The sequence below is a fragment of the Prionailurus viverrinus genome, chromosome A1, assembly GCF_022837055.1.
Source record: "Prionailurus viverrinus isolate Anna chromosome A1, UM_Priviv_1.0, whole genome shotgun sequence".
NCBI lineage: Eukaryota > Metazoa > Chordata > Mammalia > Carnivora > Felidae > Prionailurus > Prionailurus viverrinus.
The window spans coordinates 11,126,765-11,152,485 of record NC_062561.1 but is presented as its reverse complement, the minus strand read 5'-3'; the positions used below and the strand labels follow the sequence as shown (position 1 = coordinate 11,152,485).

Below are 25,721 nucleotides of genomic sequence, written 5' to 3'. Positions count from 1 at the left end.
TTTGTCCAAAAAAGAGAATTTTTTAATATCTGAAAGATGTTACTTATTTAAAAATTTATTTAAAAATTTTATTAAAAAAATATTTATTAAAAAATAAAACCTACTGAGATCTTGATGCCATGCATTAGACAAGACTCAACCCCCAACCCAGTTGGGTCTCACCAACTGTGACTGACATGTACTTTTTTTCTTTTTAATTTTTTTTAATGTTTATTTATTTTTGAGAGAGAGAGAGAGAGAGAGAGAGAGAGAGAGAGAGACAGAGCATGAGCAGGGGAGGGGCAGAGAGAGAGGGAGACACAGAATCCGAAGCAGGCTCCAGGCTCTGAGCCATCAGCACAGAGCCCGATGCGGGGCTCAAACCCACGAGCTGTGAGATCATGACCTGAGCCGAAGTCGGACGCTCAACCGACTGAGCCACCCAGGCGCCCCAGACATGTACTTTTTAAAACTTCCAACCTGACCTGCCACCCCTGCCCCACCACAGTGTACAACATGGCGGACATGTGGAGGTTGAATAAAGCAGGTTGGTGCGTGGCTTGCTTGCCTCTGGGACCCTGTGGAAAGGAAAGCTGTGAGTGTCATTTTCTCCTCTCTCTCTCTGTAAAAACTGACTGCAGAGGTTCTTAATGTAGGTTTCTGTGGTGATGTCATGAAGATTAGACTGGGAAGCAGGAGGCCCCCAGTGCAAACTGTCCGTGTAGGTCTGTCATTTCATCTGTAAAATGAGTGCATTGAATTAGATTCCAAGTCTTTTTTCAGGTCCAAAATTTGATGATTCTCTGATTCTTTACTGTGCTGACTACCAAGTGAGGTATTTTCTTGTCTAGATTCTTCAACGGCACAACCGCCAAGGTCCTTTTTAGTCTGAGCTCTGAAAAAATAGTAAATCTCCGGGACCAAAGGCACAGCTGTAGGATAACTAGGAGGGAGTTAAACTTTTGAGGAAATGCCACAGAGGTTTCAGATGCCCTATCACTGGTTAAAACGACAATGATGACAAACTGAGACAGCTCATTGATGTCCGGAGTAGGCAAGATGCAGGCTTGACGAACTCATGTGACTTAAAGATGGGTGCACTTCTCGTTTTCCCAGTAACGAAATGAACAGTTTTGAAAGCGAGACGTTCCTCTCACCTGATCATAATTCTTAGAAGTTGTTCGGAGAAGCGTTGCCACTTTGAGATGCATTGCCTTTCAAATTAAAACTTTTATTTTAATTCCCACAAAATGCAATAGTTTAAAATCTTAAAAAGATGTTGTCGCCCCTCATTCAGCAATGAGAGCATACAGCAATGCAGTCCCTTAAGATCATAACTGTTGAGTATAAGAAATTAGGGGCTTACGGATATTTTAGGGCATGGGCAGAATTCCCGTGGGCTGATTAATCTGTACTTTGTGTAGAACGTTTACATAGTAAGCTATTTTACAGTGTCTCATAGCCTTCAACGTCCACACTTACCTAAAGAAGCAAAACAAACACTATACCCCTCTACTCTAGCTTCTAAAAGAATGTGGTGGGTTTTAGAGTAGATTTTTCTACACGCTCCTACCCACTGTATTTTCTTTTGTTGTTGTTGTTGTTGTTGTTGAGGTACACGCTGCACTTCAAATGTAATGAACACAACGTGCAAGACCAGACTTCTGTCTGAACATCAAAATTTCCTATAGTAATTTCTACCCCTGCTGCCCAAATATAAGTAAGCTAGATCCAGATATTGTGGGGTTTTGTTTTTGTTTTTGTTTGTTGTTTTAAGTTATCATGTAGAGACTGAGTGAGGGTGCCTTTCAGGGAGGAGTGTGAAAATCCGAGAATCCAATCAACTCTTCGGGGCTTCTCTCTCTCTCTCTTCCTGCTCCACCCCCTCTCCCCTCTGGTCCACTGTCTTGTAAATCCCTCAGAGGCACTGGTGGGGTTATAATCCTTCCTTGTCCTTTAGGAGAAAGGATGAAACAGAAAACTTCCATCCACTTCCCAAACACAACACCAAAGCCAGTTTCGTACCTGCGAGTGGTCTTGCCCTGTCCGTAGCCGTGAAATCTTCAAAATAAAAACCACCTCGCACAGTCCTTGCTGTGGGAGGTGACTGTATATGGGGATGTCACATTAATTTCTTTTCACTTTTTTTCTGTTTAAGTGCTCTCTGCTGGGCATGTTAGACAACTTCCTGATGCATTTCTTCCGCATCGCCCTCACCTGCTATCATCACCCCCTCGATGCAGATTTTGTGTTTTCATTTTAGGTTGTCTATGGAGAATATCATTCTGCATCACTTCCTTTTTCTTCCTGCCCATCCACGTTTGTGTGTGTGGGAGTGTTTGCTGTAGGAATCAGAAGCCGATTTACTGCCAATAAAATGGCTTCTATCATTACAAATATTAGTCAAGCTCGGTTAAGCATACAGATTTTAGTCACCAACTCTTTGTTGACTGAGCAGCATGGGCATATTGGAAACAACAAAACCCTATTTTAGCAGAAATTAAGACAAAGTGCAGGGCCATAACTTTGGGACGTTTATTACTTTCCAAAAAACGCATTTCCTTCTATTGAAATAACTATGTAGTAGTTTGTGACATCTTTATCACAAGTAATTACATTTGGCAATATTTCTATGATTCGAAAACCAAAGAAAATAAGTACAGTACTTACATTTTATCCTGTTTTTGATTAATGCAATTTCTGTGCAGCATTAAGTCTCATGGAGAACGTTCACTGAATTTTATTCATTGGACGTTTCTGTATATTTTATAATATAACTTGCATTGTTTATAAGCTTTTATTTTTAAGGGCTTAAAGGTTTCTCATTCATCCAGTTGGCTGCCTGCAACCAGCCCTGAGGCTTAGTCAGTTTAGGCTGCTGTAACAAATTACTGTAGATGGGGTAGTTTATACAACAAATATTCGTTTCTCACAGTTCTGGAGACTTGGAAGCCTAAGGTCAAGGTGCTGACTAATTTGATGTCTGGTGAGGGCCTTCTTCCTGGTTTGCGATGGCTGCTTTCTCACTGTGTCCTCACATGGCAGAGGGAGACAGAGAGATCATCTCTCTTGCGTCTCTTCTTATAAGGGCACTAAGTGCTTTCATAACGACTCCACTCTCATGGCGTCACTGCCTCCCAGAGTCTCATCTCCAAGTACCATCAATTGGGGATTGTGGCTTTGACATATGAATTTGGGGGTGCAGGGCACAGACATTCAGTCCATAACACATTGTTACCATTAAAAAAAAATGATCAAGAGGTGGCAGGGAGAGTCCTAGTGTTTAACCCTGTGGTTCTGAGCAGGGGTTAGGACCTGCGGATGGGTAGTCTGGGCCTCCGCACTCTGTCCTAAATTGATAAGTTAATACTCCCTTAGTTACGCAGGAGTTCAAATATCTCAAAGGACTGGAAAACCCTTGCTGAGTTGGGCCTCAGGGAGGGACCTTCAACTTATGACTCTTTTCTACCTAGCTGTTGTTTTTTTTTTAATAGGGCTCAGAAAAGAGGCACAAATTACAAAAAGGAACAAAGCCCTGGCAGAGAAACCCAGAGCAGGAGGGGGAGGAGGAAGAAGAGGAGGAGGAGGAGGGTGAGGAGAAGGAGGAGGAGAAGCAAGATCCCCTGGGACTTCCCTGGAGGGCGATGCTTCATCGCCAATTAGGGCTTCTGTGCCAGATGACAGTGTCACGATGGCCATTAGCTGGTGCAACACAGAGGCTTAAACATCGGTTGCCAGAGAAGCGTGAGTGCCCAAATTAATGCCCCCTGCTTTCCTAGTAAAAAATTAGATATGCCAACAAATTACTGTGTATCCGTTCCTTAACCACCATCCACTCCTTGCAGTGTTTTGCACCTAAGAGACATTCATTTAGCAAGAGAGTTTAGATTTTTGTTGAATAGATGTGGTAGTCTTTCTCGAGGGTATCTTCCGGCTACCATTGGGCACCTACTTCAATACTTACGACCAAAGGATGTTTCTTTCAGTTGTGTCTTTCTTGCCCCTAATTACTCTACAATGCCATCTAGCATTGATTATCCACTAAGATGACTTTAGTCTTTCCTAAGTGTCAGGGTCGGTGGAGGCGGCGGGGGGTGGGGGGAGAGACGTATGGTATTTGAGAGCAGAGGCAGCACCAAGGGTGAATCTGATCTAATGACCATCCTCCTTGTGCCTCCTCTGTCTTTGGGCTCTGGATGTTGGGATGCTCAGAGGTACATCTGGACGTACTTCTGATGTTTCCAGGATATTCAGAAGTACATCTGACAGTCAGCTGCTCGGCACAAAAAAGTTAACTCATGACCCACATGGGAGGGAAAGGTTTTCAAATTGTGACTGAAAAATACCCTAACTGCCTTCTGATGAGAGTTTGCACATGCACATCACCTGAAACTAACCACCTGTTTCATCTCGTTTTTGTTTTTGTTTTTTTTAATTTTTAAATGTTTATTTATTTTTTTGAGAAAGAGAGAGACAGAGTGTGAGCAAGGGAGGGGCAGAGAGAGAGAGGGAGACACAGAATCCAAAGGAGGCTCCAGGCTCTGAGCCGTCAGCACAGAGCCTGATGCGGGGCTCGAACTCGTGAACCATGAGATCATGACCTGAGCCGCAGTCAGACACTTAATTGACTGAGCCACCCAGGCACCCCTCATCTCATTTTGTAACCCCCTACTCCCAAATCTGTATTTTTCTAGATTGTAAAGAAAGACCAGAGGTATCCTAATTGAAATTTGAGGGCAAACATATTTGGTAGTCCCAAAATATTTGGAGGGAAAGAGTGTGGGTGGGATGGTGGTTTCCCATGTAACTGAGTACCTGGTGGGCCATTCCCATCCTAAACAGTTGTTGAAAATACATTATTTATGCAAACAGTTAAAAATGCTCAAAAACGGGGCGCCTGGGTGGCTCAGTCGGTTAAGCGTCTGACTTCAGCTCAGGTCATGATCTCTCGGCTGGTGAGTTCCAGTCCCAGGTCAGGCTCTGTACTGACCGCTTGCTCAGAGCCTGGAGCCTGCTTTGGATTCTGTGTCTCCCTCTCTCTGCCCCTTCCCTGCTCACATTCTGTCTCTCTCTCTCTCTCTCTCTCAAAAACAAATAAACATTAAAAAAATTTTTTTAAACACAAAAACCCTTTTAAAAAATAATAAAACTGTTTACAAATCACCACTGAAGTATACTGAGTAAGCATCAAATTATACGGATGTAAAAATAGGTAATATTTTCATTAGTCTTGATGTGAATACGTATTTAGAGCATTATTGACAATAGGGGGGAAAAGTGTATGGAAACTCAAATCTGTAAAGTTGCACATTTGCTGTAAATCAACAAATGGAGAGGAACTGCTTTTACAGCAGAAGTGTTTAAGTGTTTCAACATACTTATACAGTAAGTCCTGAATTCAGAAACCTGTATTTTTAATTTTTTTTTCTTTTTTATGACAGGGACCAATGCCTGAAGTGGAGCTATAAATCTAATGCCTTCCGCTTATGCTGGGTACACTCGGTCCTTTGCATAAAAGTAAAACATATTTCCCCTTGCTTTTAAATCATGCATATAAATATTACAGTATCAGCATTTTTGTGCTCCTTATAGTAACTGGTTTACCACTAATAATCTTATTAAAGGTTTGTTGCCATTTTCTTTTTAGAAAACAAAGCAAAAAAGGAACAGAAACTTCATCCCCTTTAATAAACTTGTCCAATAAATAAATCTGATTATTTAAGTAAGGGCTACCTGTTTCTGCCGCACTAGTAGTGTTTAATAAGAAATGCAGGGGCGCCTGGGTGGCGCAGTCGGTTAAGCGTCCGACTTCAGCCAGGTCACGATCTCGCGGTCCGTGAGTTCGAGCCCCACGTCGGGCTCTGGGCTGATGGCTCAGAGCCTGGAGCTTGTTTCCGATTCTGTGTCTCCCTCTCTCTCTGCCCCTCCCCCGTTCATGCTCTGTCTCTCTCTCTCCCAAAAATAAATAAACGTTGAAAAAAAAATTTTTAAAAAAGAAATGCCATAAATATTGCTAAATAGTCTAAGTCAAAATGTTAAGTGCTGACCTTCAAGAGATTTTGAAGTCTAAATACCAATATTTAAAAAGATCCATTTCCAGTGGTGAATTCATTTACAATCCTCCATAGAAGTCATTTTTTAACATCACAAGTGCAAACCAATTATCTTCCTATTCTGAGTTTTAGCTTAAAAAAAAAAATAGCATAAGGACTGAGTTTCCAAAAGCAGGGCCTTAAATAGGGCAAAATTAGGTAAAAATATTAAACATGGAAAGGCTACAAGTTTATAAAACACAGACATTGATGTTTGTAATATTAAACAATTTTCAGAGGCTTTACATGACCATACTCTCAAGTTCAGTGATTCATGGTAAGAAAATATGTGGGTAATGTATCACAAAGAAGAGTTTCTATGTCCTCCTCTTTTTATGAGAAAATTAAAATTAATGGATCTTTTACTAGTGTCGTCTTATATCGGATTTACATTAGCAAAGGTCTTGATTAAACATTTTGGAGGGACGCCTGGGTGGCTCAGTGGGTTAAGTGTCCGACTTCGGCTCGGGTCATGATCTCGTGAGTTCGAGCCCCGCGTCGGGCTCTGCGCTGACAGCTCAGAGCTGGGAGCTTGCTACAGATTCTGTCTCTCTCTCTCTCTGCCCCTCCCCTGCTCTCTCTCAAAAACAAATAAATATTTAAAAAAAAAACATAACAAAACAAAAAACACTAAACACACTCTGGAGAACTTCCCAACCATGAAGTTTGTGAAGTGTTACAATCATACCCACTCTCCACCCATGAATAGGAAAAGCACTAATCATGAAAAACAAAACCTTTACTGGCACCAAAGAGTAAGAGCACTGTGGCGATCACAGTTGTGTATCATCTTATAGCCATGCGTTACCCCGTTCGAGCTTACCACCACCCGTGAGACTGGTGTTTCCAGAGAAGGAAATAAGTTCTGAGAGACGAAGTGACTTTAATCATTTAGTGAGAGGGAGGATCAGCACTTGAACTCAGCTGTGAGGCAGGTATTTACTCTGTGAAATGCTTTGGCTAAAACAGAAGTTCAAAGTGTTACCTTTGAGGCTCCCTCTGCTTTGGCCCCTGGACATGGCCTGCTGTGGAAGCAGCCGGAGGAAGTCACAGGACCAGATGGGCAGGGGTGCGGCCCACAGAGTGGTCGTGACACGTGTATTCTCGCACATCTTCCACCCTGCTGGACTGTTTCACCACCTCTTGCACACATAGGCAAAGCCTGCGAGTGGGTGTTGTGGGGAATACCGGGGTGTGTGAAGTACGGTTCCTGTCATTACCAAGTAGAGCCACTGAGCCTACTCTCAACCTGTGACAACAGAACATGATCCCAGGACGCAGTCTTTCGTTTTAAGTTTATTCATTTATTTTGAGGGAGAAAGAGAGAGAGAGAGATCGCACAACAGGTAGGGGAGGGGCAGAGAGAGAGAGAGAGAGAGAATCCCAAGGAGGCTTCGTGCTCTCCGCATGGAGCCCGATGTGGGGCTTGAACTCACCAACCTTGAGACCACGACCTGAGCTGAAGTCAGACGCTTACCCAACGGAGCCACCCAGGCACCCCAGGACACAATCTTTTAATAGCACATCTTTAAGGAGGCCCGAAGTTCTCCCTCTCTTGAAGGCCTGCTGAAATGTCACCAGATGTGCTAGTCAGCAGGTTCTGGAAGGGTACAACTCTAGCAGAGAACACAGTGCTTGAGGAGGCATGCTTAATTACAGTGTCTTTCACTGTGCCTGTGATAAGTAGGGCACCTGAAGCAAACTGCCCATCCTCAAAGTCTCCTTCTGGCCACCCTCAAGGGAAGCCGGAGCACATCTAGGTGCCCTCGTGCAAATGACTCCCTTGAGTTCCCAGCAGAAACCTCCATACAGCAAGCAAAAGAAAAAAAAAAAAAGCAGTCTGACTTTAGAAATGTTCCAAGTCCATTCGATTATAAAAATAACATGATTTTAAATAACTTTTTTTTAGACTGTGGACTTGAAAACAAACATGCCTTTGGAAAGGAGGTGAGCCAGAAATGAGAATCCGGACGGGCCAAATGCTGGTCCAGCTGCCTTCTGGGGGCTGCTCCGCGTTCCCTCCTCCTCCCGGCCCCCGAGCAGTCCCCGTCGCGCTGCCCTCTGACTAAGCGACAAGGAAGCATTGTGGAACCGCCTGCTTCCTCGGAGCGGAGGAGTGCTTTGCTTTTCCCAACAGCTGACTGTCGACGTGGCGAAGGCATTTTCAGAACTGGCTGGTTATACAGACCACCCTGTCTGCCTCCGAGCACTAAATGAACAACCTGTTCAACCAGGCACCTGAGCCCCTCTGGCTTCCAGGTGCAGGACGGGCCGCTCATTTTAATCTGACACGCTTACGGGGACGGTGTCGGTGGGGACAACTTCTCTCCCCTCCCTTTCTGTCACTGAGCCGAGCCTACCGCTAGCGAGCTGCCGAGCTCTTTCAGGAGGACGGGGAGGCCAGGCTGGTGCTTGCTAGAGACACACGCGCGACACTGCGCCTGGTGAGCCCCGGCGAGATGCCAGAACTTCAGCTCGAGCTTCGGTTGTTGAGGCTTCTTTCTGTTGTGTTTTGTTTATGTATTTATTTTGAAAGAGCACGTGCACACGCAGGAGCAGGAGAGGGGGAGAGAGAGAGAGAGGGAGAGAGAAGCCCACGTGGGCTCTGCACTGCTGATGCGGGGCTCGAACTCACGAACTGTGAGATCATGACCTGAGCCACAATCGAGAGTCGGACGCTTAACCGACGAGCGAGCCACCTAGGCGCCCCTTGAGTCTTCTTTAAGGGAAGAAAACTGGTTAGTATTTAATGTGCACACATGATCTTAAAATGCACTGGTTTTCCTTTTAAAGATTCAGTGCTCTCAGTTCCTTTATTCGGGAGGCATTTACTGAGTTGTACAATACGCAAGGCACCCAGCAAGGAAAATTCTTTCCTATTCGCTTAGACCAGAAACAGACTATCTGCGATCTCCCCAAAGTCTAGGATAGTTCTTGGTAGACAGCAGAATCCTAACACAGGTTTCAATGAATGAATTACACACCAAAACAAGGGATACCTGCGTTTTTTCCCCTCCCAGGAGTTCTTAAAATGATGAAAGGCAGTAAAAAGACCTTCCCCTGTTACAGTCTCTATAGGCCAACTAGTTCTTTGCTGGAGCTAGACTCAGACTCCACAGAACGGACACGGCTGCACAGAAAATGAGTTACTGAACCACCAGATGTTGGCTGAACACTTACTATGTGCAATTCCCTCTCCTGGACAACTGGGCCATGCAAAGGCATATAAGATACAGTCCCTATTTTCAAAGAATTTCTATATAAACAAAAACTTAACAGTTGCCACAAAATAACAAAGTGACCACTGAGCCCATTTACGACTAAGACAATGGCACACAATGCCAGGAAGCACTCTTTTTCTTACAGCTTTACGTAGTACTGAGGCCAAGGAAGTGGTAAGCATAAAGGAGCACTCAAAGAGGTCAGAGGAAGAAGAGCAGGTGGCTGAAGAAGACAGAAGATTTTAACTGGGCCTTAAAGCCCAGGTGGGGAATGAAACAAAGGGCATAACAGGGACGCAGGACTGCGTGTGTGTGTGTGTGTGTGTGTGTGTGTGTGCGCGCGCACGCGTGTATTGGGAGGTAAGGGAGAATCACAAGCAGAGAGTCTGGAAGAAGACAGAGGAAACAAGGTATGCCAAGAGTTAATACAGTTCAGTGCATTTTGAATCAACTGAATAAATATTTATTGAGCACATACTATGTGCCAGGCATTGAGATAGGTACTGGGGATACAATGGTGAAGAGACTGATATGAGCCATGGCTCACTGGCTAGTAGGAGATACTGACAAGTAAACAGACAATTACAATACGGTGTGATAAGTGCTGTGATAGGGAAAAGTCCAGGTGTTATGAGGAGAAGGACAGAGAATATATCCAACCCAGATGTGGGGGTGAGGAAAACTTCCTAGAAGAAGGGATGTCAAGCTGACACCTAAAGCCAGGGTGGGAATTAGGTGAGACTATGCAGGTAGGGTTCCCTAGAATAGGAAACATGAGGGGCCATGGAGGTGGGAAGTTGGCTGAGTTGGTTGGAATGCCAGGGGAAGGTGTGCTGAGAGGGGCTGGGGAGGGAAGCCGTGATCAGATTATTAGGTCTCTTATACTTCACATTAAGAAGTTCGGACTTTATCCTAAGAGCAGTGGTAACCACTGGAGAATTTTAAGCAAGGGAATGAAACAAACAGACTTGCATCTTGGGTGGATGGCTCTCTGGAGCATGAGATGGCCCTTAGAGGAGACGTGGGCAACAGAAGAGAAGGGTAATATGCAGTTAGAATCTTGAGGTCTATTCCTAACACAGTGCAAGGATGAAACAAATATTTCATGAATGAATGAATGAATGGTTGATCAACCAATCAGTCAACCGTCCAGCATGGGACTGAACACGAGACCTGACATGGATGGTATATATGTCAGAGTGAATGCACCGGGCAGCGCTGATATCTCTTCGAGTCTTGAATCTCATCCGAAAAAAGACAGCAACAGTTGACAATGGAGTGCAGTGTAATAGAGTGGAGACAGCTTCAACACTGGAGTCAAAATACCCAAGTCTGAGCCCTAGTTTTGCCAGTTATTAATTCCGAGATGCATCTTGGTTTCTCTGACTCTCAGGTCCCACATACATCATATGTGCTCATTGTGTGCAACTACACAGCAGTATAAAATGGGAACAGTTATCACAGTCCATGTACATTTCCACTTTCAGGTGATGCTTAGGAGCTTTGGTGGGATTTGCAGTTATCCACTGCAAAAAGAAGTTAGTACAACTTGCATGAGAGTGGAGTCACGGTTTAATTAAAGAGGAATTTAGAAATCAAGTAGTCGGTATTGCCCAAACTTTGGCCAGGTAACTCTCTAGCCTGTCAACTGAAGACCCGAGTGAAACATTGGAAGGGTGAAAAGAGCCTATCTGTTGTCACTGCCCCCAAGGAGGGGAAGGGGAGCAGAAACAAATAATGCACTTGAAGGCCACAGGGTCAGTGGAGTGGACCAGAAAACACACAGCCATTGAGGGGCACAGTCTAGACTAGAGCTTAGCTCCCCTAAGCGCAGAGCCCTTTTCACAACCCTACTCTGTTGTATTAATCATGACGATTCAAGATCTTAGAAAGGATAACCTGTGTGAGGTCCAGACGAAGAGGTCTCCCCACAGTTTTGCGGCTGTAGCTGACAGCCCAGAGCGAGATGACTTTATAGAAAGGGAAGACAAATGGGAACGACAGTGGAAGGAGGCGAAGTGCCCTGGGGTCTGGCTGTTTGGAAAGAAGGAGAAGGCTTCATGAAGTATGGGGCTGTGCCGGTAGAGGAAGGCAAGGAGGCATCATAACATAAATGGATCCGGGCAATGTTACACCAAAGAATAAAGGAAGGGAGGAAAAAGCAGAAGGTGAAGAAAAGGTCTGGGAGGACATCTGTGAAGAAGTCCTAGCAAACCAACGGAACACAAAGTGCTCCCTGGCACACCGCTTCTGGACAACCAGACCGGCCTCGGCTCCTTGGTGCTTTCAGACCAAAGAGGATGAGCAGAAAGTGGCTGTTTTTCTAGACACGTCGGACACGTCAGTGATCTTCCTTGTAGCATTTTTCATGTTGCCCCTTCCTTCACGTCACAGCACACTCACCCACTCACACCTCTGGCCCAGTCTAGTCTGGGCTCTGCTTTTTTCTTTCTTTCTTTCTTTTTTTTTTTTTAATTTTAATGTGAGCACAGAGCCTGTCAGCACAGAGCCCGACGCGGGGCTCAAACTCACGAGCTGTGAGATCATGACTTGAGCTGAAGTTGGACACTTAACTGACTGAGCCACCCAGGCACCCCTGGGCTCTGCTTTTTTCTGCAGCGGAGTTTGACATCAGAGCAACATCACTGAACCAAGAAGAAATGAATGAAAACCACAGCTCCCTTAAGAAATGTAATTTTCAGCTTGTGGCCTTGAGTCCTCAACTTTCTAAATCATCTCCTAGCTATTTCCGAAAGCAGGGTAATGACTCAGCGGTTAGGGAAGTCAATTCCATCTTTACAGGTAAAACTTGCTTGAATTGTTTGTTTCTTTGTGTGTTTTCTATCATCACAGAGTTAATCCTTGGCAGTTGGGTCTAATCAATCCCCCGTACAGACTCCAACAAATCAATCACAACAAAAAGGCTACTGGTAGTTTCTCCAGGAAATTCCAACGTAAACAGCACTGAAATCAAGTTGACTACATAATTCATACACTCCAGTAATCACTCTCCAGTGATGCCTCAGTTAGGGTTCACTGTCACAGGCATTTTATATGATCTACACATCTGTAATATCCAGGCATGGAAATCTGAAGCAGACATCAGAGTCTCTTTATCAAGATTGAAACCCATGAGTCTTCTGTGCTACAATCCAGTTCACCATCCACATTGTTTAATTGAGCCCTTTACTACAAATGGTTTTAGGCTCTGATGCAAGACAGGAATTTGAAGCATGCCTTCGAGTATTTAATGGTGTTAATTTCTGGTGCACACAAACATCAGCTTCACTCAACAATCCAATAATCTTGCAAAATAAAGAGAATACGCCAGAGAATGAAATGCAGCATGGAATTCTTCCAGATTGCAAGGAAAGCAGTTCCATGATCTGGCTGTTTGTGACAAGTAATACAATAGCTGCCTATTTACAGATCCTTAAAGATGTTACAAGAAACAAAGAAAGTAAAAGGAAGAAGATGGGGGTGCTTTCACATCGAAGAATTATTTTATTTTTTACAGTTAGAAATATTTATTTGGCCACTGTCAGCTCTCACATGTCCCAAGTTCATTTTAAATGTAATGCATCTGATTGTAACAAATGAAATACAGTCCCTTTTTTTTTTTTTTTCTCCAACTGGCCAGTATAAACGTAAACGATTCCTACCTGGAAATATGGACGGTCTCTTTTTTGGGCGCCTCAGGTGAACGGGCTCCAAATTTTTCAAGTTTCTTTGAAGTCTCCCTCGAATGTCATTTCCTATCAGTAGTTCAGGTGGCAGGCTACTCCGTCTTGATGATTTGTAATCATTTTGAGACGAATTCAGTTTGTTCTTCGTTCTGGAATATAAATTGCTGTCATCAACTGCCATGGTACGAGATACATTCGAGACTCTTTCACAAAAATCTGAAAAGCCCAACCCGGCAGCAGCCTCGGCCGCCTCAGCCCCAGATTCAGATGTTCTCATGCGTTACCGGCACTTGTTTGGGAAGCTTAGCAAGTTGATAGGCGTGGACTTGAACAGGTGTAGGATTACTAAGTAGCCCCTCCTCTCAACAGTTAATAGCACAGGGGAGGAGAGATCCAAAAAACCATTAGGTGCAGGAGGGCGCGGGATTTGAGCAGATGTGGGCACACGGGCGCGGGCTCCTGCAGAGGGTACTAAAAACTGGTGTGAAGGTTGCCGTGTGGAATTACCGTTGGTGCGATGCCATAAAGGAACCACCACCTGCTACTTAAGAATAAATAACCTATGCAAATTGCAAGCCTCATTTTTCTTGCCGCTTCTCAAACTCGGGCGGTTTTTAAAGTTGGGGGGAAACTTTTTTTACAGTGCCTCGTACCCTTTTGTTTTGAACCGCGAACGCAGAACAAACATCCGTCTTTATGAAATTCCTTATTTGGCAGGCAGCCAACTGGAAGTTGGCTGCAAGGAGGAGATGAGAGACGGCTGGTGATGATCAGGAAGGAACCCGCTGTGGGTGTGTAGGGAGCAGCAGTGCCGGGAACCCAGCACAGCTCCCCGACCCGCCCTTCCATCCTGTCCTCTACCTGGCAGATGGCTTCTCTAAAAGTTCAGCTGTCCGGCGGCAAAGTCAGAGGTCTAGCAAACAAGCTGGGACTGTAGCAGTGACGATGGCCTCCACTCGGCAGATGAAAAGTACACGTTATCCTTGCACGTCTCTGCCTTGCTTTTAACCGGAGCGGTCAGGGGTTTGGTGATGTGAGAAAAATCAGCGTTTGCTCTGTTCCGCTTGACCCCTTACATATTTTCTATCTCATCTGGATTTGGCGTTTTGGTGTCCTTTGTTCCCTTCCCCCTTAAATGTTCTGCACTCTTTTCTTTGGGCAGAAATCATAACTCTCTGATTTATCCTCTCCAACCATGCCCCAGGGCTGTGTCTTCTGTGCCCTCTCTTTCTCCCATCATCTCTCACCCTCTCCGCGCTCCCCCCGCACCCCCCCCGCCTCACTCACACACACACACACACACACACACACACACACACACACGAGCCTGCACACCCTCTTCTGTCTGGCTGCAGTGAGGGGGGGGGGTCAGAAGATAAAGAAGATAAGATCTGCCTTTTCTCTTCCCAGTGCTTGGAACCTGTGGATACATAACATTACAAAAGATTCCGAGGTCCTTTAGAAATCACTATTTACTTTGGTTTCCTGGATGCCAAGTAGGTTTTACTATTGCAGAAGGTTTTACTAAATGCAGAAGTTGGGTGTCTTTACCTAGTTAAGGATACACCTCCAGGCTGTGCCCTTTCGGCAACGCGTCTTCAAACCACTACAGATTTTCTGAGGAGAAAACTAGTTTTTTTTTAACAACGATGTCCTGATCAGGGGCGCCACTATAATCCAGCAATCATATGTATAATTATAACCCAGCAGTTATATTTACATATTAGATTATCAGGTTATTTTACGAATTCTGAGAAACACCTACACCACTTCCCTCACAGGACTTAGAACTATTTTATCAGGTTGAAATGTATCATTAACTTCAAAACAATGAGTGGTTTGTATAAAACTATTTTTAAAAGCCCATGAGACTGCTTGAATCTCCCTCAGCTTAATGAAAATACATTTTTTTCTAAAGAAATAAAAGTAGTTTTTAAACATTGAGATAATGATGTAATAGAAAAAAAAAAACTTCCAAAATCTCAAGACCAGTGTTCACCTTTCAAAGACACAGCAGGGTAGAGTCGCAGGACACACATATTTGTATGCCGACAGGGAGAAATCCAGCAGTAGACAGGCAGAAGTTCGAGCTATTCGGTGACTGTTTCTTTCCTGATTCATGGCATCACCGTGAGCCTAACTAAGAGTGTGTGTGAGATGGAAGGGGAGTCGCTGAGAAAGGGTGTTATTATCACACAGTGTGCACCAGGTAGATGCATGGTGTGCACCTGTAATTTTGCCTTTGTCCTTAAGGGGCTGGCTGTAAGCACAGCGTTAAGAACATACACATCTGAAATGCATGATAATAATAGCTGTCATTTATTGCGTGCTTAATACCAGCCAGGTTCTTTGCTAAGCCTTTGACAGGCCTTATCTCATGGATTCTTCCTAAGCACCCTGTTCTGCAGATGAGCAAACTGAGGCACTGAGTCAAACATCCAGAAACTGGGGGAGGGAAGATTTGAGCCTAGGTTTTATGGAACTCCAGTGCTCATGTTCAAGCCCATGCTTTACATTACAATATCATGCTGCTTTATTAAATGGATCTGGGATCTAAAAGCAATTGAAAGGTCTTTCTCTATTTTCCTAAAATAATTCTTGGTTTCAAGCAACTCCTTTTGCCTTGACTGTATGATTGAGGGGTGGGCCCGCTGATCTACCTAGACCCACCCCCTCATAACTGAGCTGTCAGTAGGTCTGTAAGGTTTATGAGATGAAAGTGAGAAAAAGCAGGAGAAATCAGATTTTTGTCTTAATAATAAAGTAACCATGTGCAGGCTTTACATATTTAAATGCACTTAATTGCTTTTTTGTTGTTGTTGTTGTTCGTTTTTGAGAGAGAGCGGGGGAGGGGATCTGAAGCCCGATGTGGGGCTCGAACTCATGAACCATGAGATCAGGCCCTGCACTGAAGTTGGATGCTTAACCGACAGAGCCACCCGGGTACCCCATAAATGCACTTAATTAAATATTGTATTTTCCTAAGATTTATGTTATAATTAGGACAAAAACCCCTACCTTACTGGAGAGGTAACCCTCATCTCCTGATCCCTAACAATTAAATGCTGTCAGAGGGGGCTCAAAGCTTCCTGATATGTTCAAATTAATCCCTTTCCTGCCCAACTCATTCTCCCCTCATAGGGAATATAAACAGATAGAGGGGTGTAGCTCCTTTAATATATTTCCTTAAAGAGAAAAGTGGGAACAACTTGAATCTGCTATTATTAAAATTTGAGGGCGATGAAAACAAAGGACAATATTTATTTAAAAGTAGTGTTAAATCTGTGAGCATGAAAAAAGTAAACCTGCCTTTCAAAATATTTAAATCGGCTGCCACCATGAATGATAATCAACCACAGAAAATGTAGCTGGGTTTGGTCTAAATGAGGACATTCAGAGATTGTAATGTTAAGTCCATACCTCCTCCCGCCTATCGTAACAGTCAAAAGTGGAGTTTTTTTTTTCAGCAGCCAAAAGAATGATGATTTGGGGCTCTGGGCTCGGAGGAATCTCAAAACTTACAGCATAATTAAGTAATTTAAAATACATAATGGACATTCTCTAGTCCTATATTTTGTAATAACCATTGTTTCAAAGGTCTCCATTCTCCTAAAAACTCTCACATTAATCTCTTTTGAATTATTCTCTTTTCTTATGCTCCTAGAACTTGTGTATTTTATATCACATGATGCTACCATCTCAGGAACCTTTTATCCTTTCCGGTAAGGCATTATCTTCTCAGTTTCAGAATGTTCAAATATTTCATTGAAAGGCATTTCCTCGCTTTGCAGCCATGATTTCCTTGTGAACAGTGATAGGTTTTAAACAGCGTTATTGAACTATTTGGCTCTTTGTGAGGAAGCTGCAGGTTTAGAACTGTGTGATCTGACAATTGGAACGATCTTTCTCTTTTATCATCTTCCAAAAAATCGATCCATCGGGAAGATTTTAGACCTGTTAGGATTCACCAAATCAGCTTCCAAATCTCGGTCTGACTCTGTTGTACTGAATATTCTGCAAATATTTCTTATTTTCGATCTCTTTATTCAGTTTTTAAACTGAGAGGACCCAACAACCAGTGGGCTTGCCACCAGGAAAAAGCAATTGTGTAGAACATCAGAATGATGCACATCACCAAGTCAAGCAGTTCTGTGGATGTATCTCTCCAAGAGGTCACTGGCCACCTCTTTGGCCAACACATCTTTGCTTGGTTGTTAACAACACCTGCAGTACTATCTAAGGTGTGATTATGCCTGAAGAAATCTTTTCTCAGTTCCTAAAAAATACAATGAAGACTTTCAGTACTTATCTCATTGGCTCTCGATAACAATGAACTCTAATGACCAGACTTTCCTTCTTAAAATTTTTTGTGTCTGTCACTATGCTTAGTCCAATGTCTGTTCTTAAGAACCTCTTAATCTAGGAAGGAAGCCAAACTATAACAAACTGGTTCTTTTTTTTTTAAGCTTGCTTGCTTGCTTATGTATGTATGTATATATTTGTTTGTTTGTTTGTTTGTTTCGAGGGAGACCGAGAATCGCAAGCAGGCTCTGCACTGATAGTGCAGAAGCTGGGCTCGAACTCATAAACTGCGAGATCATGACCTGAGCTGAAACCAAGAGTCAGACACTCAACCAACCGAGACACCCAGCCGCCCCAACAAATTAGTTATTTCAACACAGAGTGACCACCATGTGCAGAGGTGATGCAAAAAAGCTACTAAGTCAACCCTTCCTGATGGAGAGGGGGATGGGAAGGGAAGGGTTTTCAGAGGAGAAATGAGTTCACGAAGCAGATGAGGGGAACCTGTGCAAAGGCACTAAGATGTGACATAACAACAAATGCCCACAAAACCCCAATTACGGCAGTCCCTTCCCCAACACTAGGGCATTACATCATACAAAAGTACAGACATTAGAAAAACAAGATCAGGCAATCCTAGACAACAGAAGACATAAGGAAAACCCGAAAGTCAGCATTGTTATAGATTTTTTAAAACACCACCACCAATTAGACATATGGAAGACACCTGCTTCTAAAAATCTGTACTGAAAAGCTGGCTCCAACCTTTTCAAATGATTCGCTAATTCCTAACAAAATGTAAAAAGACATTTGAAAAAAATCTGGCTCCACTAAGTAACCATACTCCTGAATCATCTTTATGGATTCCAGAATCTGTGATAGAGGGATTTGCTGAAGCAGACTCTTACTCAAGTTTTTAATATCATGCAGATTGTACCTTTTTAAATAAGCTCTAGAACCAGTTCTCACTGGCTTGAAATCCAGCTTCATTTACACGTGCATTCCTCCTTGTTCAGTTTTGCAAGTCTCAGCAAAATGCCAGTGTAACTGCCTGGCCTTTTCCCAAGTTAAGGTAGGGCTTAAGGGCACATTTTTCTGGGCTTGTTGCGGAGCTCTTTGGTGAGACGGCACAACATGAACAAATCTCCCTCTCTATACTATTTTCTGACACATCCTCACACATGATCTGTGTGAGGAAGAACTGAGGGTCCTTAGTCTTACTCCTCTCTTTAAGGGATTAACCTGGAATTTGCATTCGTAAAAGAATAAAACTTTTGAATATTTTGGTCCAAATACTAGGCAGTGTGGTCTCAGAACTGTGGTTGCTAGAATGAAGTCGGCCAGTGACTACTGTAACTGAGATGAAGGAACATTAGTGGCACTCATCATTCTCACCGATGATCGCAATTTCCATCTCTGCGCCATGATGTCTAAATTCACGCCCAACCCCAACTTCCCCATAGTGTCCTAATCTGTATATTCAACACATACCAAACATTTCTTGGTGGGAACTCAGCATGTACAAAACTGGCCTCTCCAAACCTGTAGCTCCTGAATTCCTGATCTCACTAAAGTGGCATCACCATTTACCCAGGGACTCAAGCTACAAACCTTGGAACTACTCTGCCCAAATGAGGTCATGTTTATCTCTTAAACATCTTTTCATCTGTGTCCTCTTCTGCTGTCACTGCCCAGTGGTAGGATTCATTATCTCTTTCCTGAGCTATTGCTTCAGAGTCTCAACAGGCCTGGCCACTTCTAGTCATAGTTCCTCAAACATTCCACCTTTGATATGGCCTCTTGACTCTTCCTATCTTAGCAAATTACCTCTGGTTAGCCCATTTCCCTCCTTAAAATGCTGTTAAGAATTGGACAGAAAACCTCTGATGTGCTGACCAGTCTTGGGCATCATAAGACTAATTCTAACCTCAATACAAACACCATGCATCTTGTAAAGCAACAAAAGATCACTTCAGCTTTTAGAGCAGCCTTATTTCCTTACTGTCTGATGGTCTGACCAAACCAAATCTCCAAATTTGAACACATGTCTTGCTATGAATCCTGGACCCGGGCAACTGACTTCCTGAAATGCATCAGAGGTCTATTATGTTCCCTCTATGAGATTTCTTTTTGCTGGTTTTGGTTCTTAGATCCAGATTTTGCTTTCTCCCACATGCTTGGGGTTCTGTTTCAGGTTGGGGGGGCGGGGAGCAGAAAGGGTAGTATTCAGAAATTCCTTTCAATTTTTTTTGTTCAAAAAAGATTCCTTGACCTAAAAATTTAAATTAGTAAATTTCGGTTTCAGACAAACAAATCATTGTTTACCAAGATTAAGCTAATGTCCTGGTGTCTTGATTTTCTGGTAAAGAAAGAAAGAAAGAAAGGGAAAGAAAAGAGAATGAAAAAAGAAAGTAATTTTTTGCTCAATTCACCATTGCCTTGTGTGAATTAACTAACTAATGATTCATGTCCTTAGGTGAAAGATATTATATACAGAATGGATAATGAATAACAGTAAGCTGAGAAATTACATGTATTCACATACATGCTATTACTACTATTCTGGCAAATGAAATGGTACCATTATCATTGTAATACCACTTTTAAAAAATTTATCTGATTAGAAGGTGGTATTCCTGATGAAGACACTCAGCGAAGTAGGAACAGAAAGCTCCCTCAATCTAATAGAGGAATCTATGAAAGATTTACAGATAACGCATACTTAATGATGGAAGACTCAATGTCCACTCTCACCACTTCTACTTGACATTGTCCCGGAGGTCCTATCTAGTGAAATTGGGTATAGAAAACAAATAAAAGACATCTAAAGGAAAATGTAAAACTATATTTGCAGATAAATGAGCATCTATGTAGAAAACCAAGCAGAATCCACAAAAATATTACAAGAATTAAGTAAGTTCAGCAGCTTGCAGGATACAAGATAAATGTGTAAAAAGCAATTGTATTTCTATATTAGCAGTGAAAATTGGAAAATAAAATATAAAAAGACAATGCCATAAAAATATTAAATTTTTAGGGGGAAATCTGGCAAAAGATGTGACAGACATATACATTAAAACTAAACATACTAAGAGAAATTTCAAAAAAAACTATATAAGTGGAGAGACATACCATGTTCATGGGTCAGAAGACAATATTGTTAAGATATCAAACTAATGTAGAGATTCAGCACAATCACAATTAAAATCCTAGCATGGTTTTTTTTTTTTTTTTGGTAGAAATTGACAAACTGATAGTATAATTCATATGAGAATGCAAAGGATCAAAACCAGTCAAAACAACTTTGAAAAAGAAAAACAGGATTAATACCACCAATTTCAAAACAACATAAAGCTATGGTGCTCAAGAAAGTATGGAACTGGCATGAAGATAAATAGAAATATCAGTGGAACAGAACAGGGAGTCCAGACGTGGGCCCACATAGCAATGGACAGTTGGTTTTTGACAAAGATGCAAAGGTAATTCAGTGGAGAAAGGATGGTTTTTTAAACAAGTAGTGATAGAACAATTGGATGTCCAAATGCTAAAATAAACAAACTTTGATCTCTATCTCACACTACATGCAAAACTAAGAGTGGATCACAGACCTAAATATAAACTCTAGAACCACAAATTTTCTAAAAGAAAACGTAGGAGGAAACCTCTGATCCATAAAAAAACAAATTAATAAATTGGGCATTATCAAAATTAAAAGAGACTGTTGAGAGAATGAAAAGGTAAGTCACAGGCCAGGAGAAAACATTGGGAAGACATTTATCTGATAAAGAACCTGTATCTAGAATATGTGAGGAAAATTAATAAGGGAACAAATAGCTCAATTAAAAATGGGCAAAATATATCAAAAGATACTTCCCCAAATACAGATGGCAAATAAGCAAATGAAAATGTGTTCTGTATCATTGATCATTAAAGAAATGCAAATTAAAATCACAGTGACATTCCATTGCCTACCTATTGGAATGGCTAAGATTTAAAAAAAAATTTCTTTTAACGTTTATTCATTTTTTGAGAGACAGAGAGAGACAGAGTGTGAGTGGGGGAGGGGCGCAGAGAGAGAGAGAGAGAGAGAGACAGAAGCCAAAGCAGGCTCCAGGCTCTGAACTGACAGCACAGAGCCCCACATGGGGCTCGAACTCACGGACCATGATATCACGACCTGAGCTGAAGTCGGATACTTAACTGACTGAGCCACCCAGGCACCCCAAGAAGGGCTAAGATTTTGAACGACTGGCTATATTAAGTATTGGGGAGACTATGGAGAAACTGGAATTTGCATGCACTTTTGGTGGGAATGTAAAATGATAAAATCATTTTAGAAAAAATTTGGCAGTTTCCAAAAATCTAAACATACACATTTCATATGATCTAGCCATTCCACTCCTAGGTACTTCCCCCCAAGAAATAAAAGCATAAGTTCATACAAGGACTTGTACACTGATATTCATAGCTTAATACTGGAAACAAATGTCCATCAACAAGTGAATGGATAAACCATGGTGTATCTATACGATAGAATACTGTTCATCAATAAAAAAAAAGTATGGGTGTGTTGCAACACAGATGAATCTCAAAATAATCATGCCAATTGAAAGAAGCCAGATCAAAAAGTGTGCCTACTGTTTGACTCCATTTGTATGAAATTCTGGAAAATGTAAACTAATCTCAGTGATAGAGAGCAGACCAGTGGTTGCCCGGTAATAAGTGTGGAGGGATGGTGGGAGGGATTACCAAGGGGCACAATAAAATGTTGGAGGGGGGGTGGATTCATAGATGTATGCATACATCAAAACTAATCAAATTGTATACTTTAAATATGAGTTTATTATACATTAATTGAAACTCAATACAACTTTTTTTTTTTTTTTTTTTTTTTTACAAAAGGCAATATTATACCTTCCATCAGTGCCTTTGACAAAGATTCAGAAATGTTCTGGACTTAGGTAATAAAGTTAATAAAAGTGAAAACAATTCTTCTGATTCCATCATCAGCATCAAGAGTGAATGAAAGATACACATACATCCAGGGGCACCTGGGTGGCTCAGTCGGCTGGGCACCCGACTTCGGCTCAGGTCATGACCTCACAGCTCGTGAGTTCGAGCCCCGCATCGGGCTCTGTGCTGACAGCTCAGAGCCTGGAGCCTGCTTTGAGTTCTGTGTCTCCCTCTCTCTCTGCCCCTCCCCCACTCGTGCCATGTCTGTTTCTCAAAAATAAATAAACATTAAAAAAATTTTTTTAAATAAAAAACAAAGAGATACACATACATCCAAAAGACACACTTTTTTCACTTAAGAATTTTCTTGTCCTGAATTATGTCTTTAGCTTTTAACTGTATACCTTATAAAAGTAGAAGGCCTGGAAGAATGTCCACATTGACATTCCCAGGTGACGCATTCAGTATTATACTGAGCCGTCCAGAAAAGGTGTGCAACTAGTGTTACAGAATAAATGAATGGGTAAATAAGTAAATGAAAAGAGAAGGCATTTCTTAAGAGGAAGTTTCCTCACAAGCTACCAAGAAAAATTGTGAAATCCTTTAGGTCAAAGCACAGGTCAAGTTCAGGATAAACATCAGTTATCTTACCTGGCCTAGGTACAACCTTCCTAGACACCACAGGGCTGGACAAAATTAGCTAGTCTGAAGATCCCGTCTTCGGAAGCTGCTAATGTTCCTCAGACTATCTTGTCCGAACCTTCCAGAATTAAATGGCAGCATGAATACCTTCAATGGTTTTGAAGCTAGATCTAACACTGCCCTGATTGTTGAGGTGACACCACACATTTAATGAAAAGCATTTCAAACATCCGAGCCATTATATACATTGAGCTAGCTTGAGTCTATGCAAATTCAGGTATAGTCGATGGAAAAACTTTATAACTCATGGCCATTTAAATACCAGCTTAGCTTTATATGACTAGCAGTTTCTTCATATCCTACTGCTTGTCATATGCACGAGTAAAAACAAAGTTTCTCAAAACTGATATTAAGCAAAAAAATTGCAAGAATACAGCTTTAACTATCACAGTTAAGAAGCCTAATCTGACGGGCAGAAAGCTCTGTACCCCCAATGCCTTCTCAAATTCATACAGAGCATATAAAAAATAATGGACCATGTACTAGGCCATGGAACAAATCTCGGAATACCAATTTTTTTCATGTTTTCATCCTATATGAGACATTCTTTTATCATTACCCAATAAAACTGGAAACGGATATAAAAAATAGCAAAAACCACTTGCTTTTAATCCAATGCTTATAATAGTAATTCATTGTGCATTGCCCTAATCACGTCCTGCACTACACATTTCTCGTGCAGTATTTCATTTACACTTATAAGTGTGGTACCACCATTATGTCCATTTTATAGAGGAGAAAACATATTAAGAGCGGCCAAGAAACTGTAACTAATTACAACCACGCCTTGCCTTCCTTTATTGCCCAAATCTATAAAATATAAATTTCCCTTTTAATTCTTTGTTTCTCAGCTACCTCCAAGCTCTTCCTTTTGATTCCTGGCTTCCCTGCTCCCTGTTCCTTACCCTTACCCACAAAGCATGTCCTGCCCCACCCCCATTTCTGGGCTATTTTCTATGACCAGGAAAAAGCAATCGAATCCAATGAGGAATTCAAAAGTGTCCACTCTCAGTTGTTGGAAGGGAGCACCATTTTCTTTCCTCTGCCTAGGAATTACATTCCAACTCAGCATTCCAAACGCCTATGTGTTATACAAAATTTTGGAATGCAGCACGTTTTTTCACTCACTATTGAGTTCTGGCCAGCTTCAAGGAAACTTCATCAAAACTTGAAACTACCTTCGCCAGTAAGGTGGGCCTTAATTTTCCACTTCAATTCTCCCAAGCTCCTGTATCGTCTCAGAAAGATCTACTATTCTTCTATTTATTTTTATCAATTCTACATAAAAAGGTGATTTATTTTATATCATATTCTAGAAGCTAAAAAGTGTCCAAGTTCCAGAAACCATACTCATATAAGTCAAAACAACATCTTTCTATCGCCCCCCCATAAAATGTTAACTATGAATTTATTATTAATTTATGGTAAAAAGCTAAGAGACAGGATCTTACGACAACTCTTGAAACAGATCTATTTTTTGGTTTCTTGCATCAAATTCCTACTTCTTACTGGTGTTATTAATTACGATTTAAAGGAAGGCAGATATTTCTATAGTAGCCAAATCTCAAAAAAAGAAAAAAAATCCCTATTTCCTATTCTTTTTAGCTGTTTTTTGTTTTTTTTTTTTAATTTTCTTTCTCATTAGAAGGGACATACGTGTTTGTGGCAGAATATGTGGAAAGTGCAAAAAAAAAAAAAAAGTAAAAGTAAAAGAAGAAAACATTTTATAACCCCAGCTGTGTAGATAACCACCGTCAACATTTTGGCACATTTGGTTCCATATTCCAGGCTTTGTCCTGCCATCTACCACTTACCAAGATTCAACCTCGGAGCCTGTTCTCAGTGAGCCGAAGGAATCCATCCAGTGTTTGGTATCATGTGGTTGGGAGGGGCCAGTGGGGTATTTCTGGAGCTACACAAGTGAGGTAAATGAGTGGGGCTGTCCCAGTGTTAGAAACTGAGTGCCCGCACCCTCTCTTAAAGGGCAGCGGCCGCTGAAGACCCAGCGCATTGTGCTTGGGGAGGTCCGGAGGCCCAGATTTGTCTCATTCTCTGATTTTTCAAGGGAACTTTGAACCCCTGAGTTTTAAATTTACCTGATTTGTAAATGTTGGCTTCAGGTTTTTAAAAACACTGTAAAGGACAAAGAAAACAAAATTGTGTACCAATTAAGGCTTTTGATTTAATCTCCTTCCCTGATCCACACAGCCATTTTCACAGAACTTCTCTAGTCAATGCCTTAAACCATCATTTTATTTTTTTTTAATGTTTTATTTATTTTTGAGAGGGGGGGAGGGGTAGAGAGAGAGGAAGACACCGAATCTGAAGCAGGCTCCAGGCTGAGCTGTCAGCACAGAGCCCGATACAGGGCTCAAACTCATGATCTGTAAGATCATGACCTGAGCCAAAGTTGGACACTTAACTGACTGAGCCACCCAGGTGCCCTGGCCTTAACCCATCATTTTAAGCAGATCTGTGAAAATCCTAGTTTATGCAGGGGGCTGAGATGAGAAACATCTAAGAAATTCTGCAGTCACCCTCTCTTAGAGGTGCACCATGCAAAGAACCCATTCTACTTAATTTTGTTTAACTGGCATTTTCCAAACTTACCTGAATACAGAATGCCTGTATTTTTTTTTCTGTGTGAAGGATATCCCTCAGCCCTAATGTCCTACAAAACAAGGTTTGGGAAACACTGCCTTAGCACAAAGCCATTTGTTAATGGCCACTTGGGGCATTGTGGCAGGCCACGGTAGGAAATGACCGGAACAAACTTGATGACGTGC

At 42.0% G+C, this 25,721-nt stretch overlaps 1 protein-coding gene across 3 annotated transcripts in view; it reads right to left on the bottom strand.

Moving 5' to 3' along the window:
* The window catches only part of FRY (FRY microtubule binding protein), a 349,471-nt gene extending 336,195 nt beyond the window's left edge, over positions 1-13,276 (bottom strand). For 2 of the 3 annotated variants that reach the window (XM_047852039.1, XM_047852049.1), the window contains exon 1: positions 12,955-13,255. In XM_047852039.1, the coding sequence (XP_047707995.1) occupies positions 12,955-13,255 (301 nt within the window). The other variant, XM_047852065.1, reaches the window with a different exon arrangement.
* Between the last annotated feature and the right edge of the window lie 12,445 nt (positions 13,277-25,721).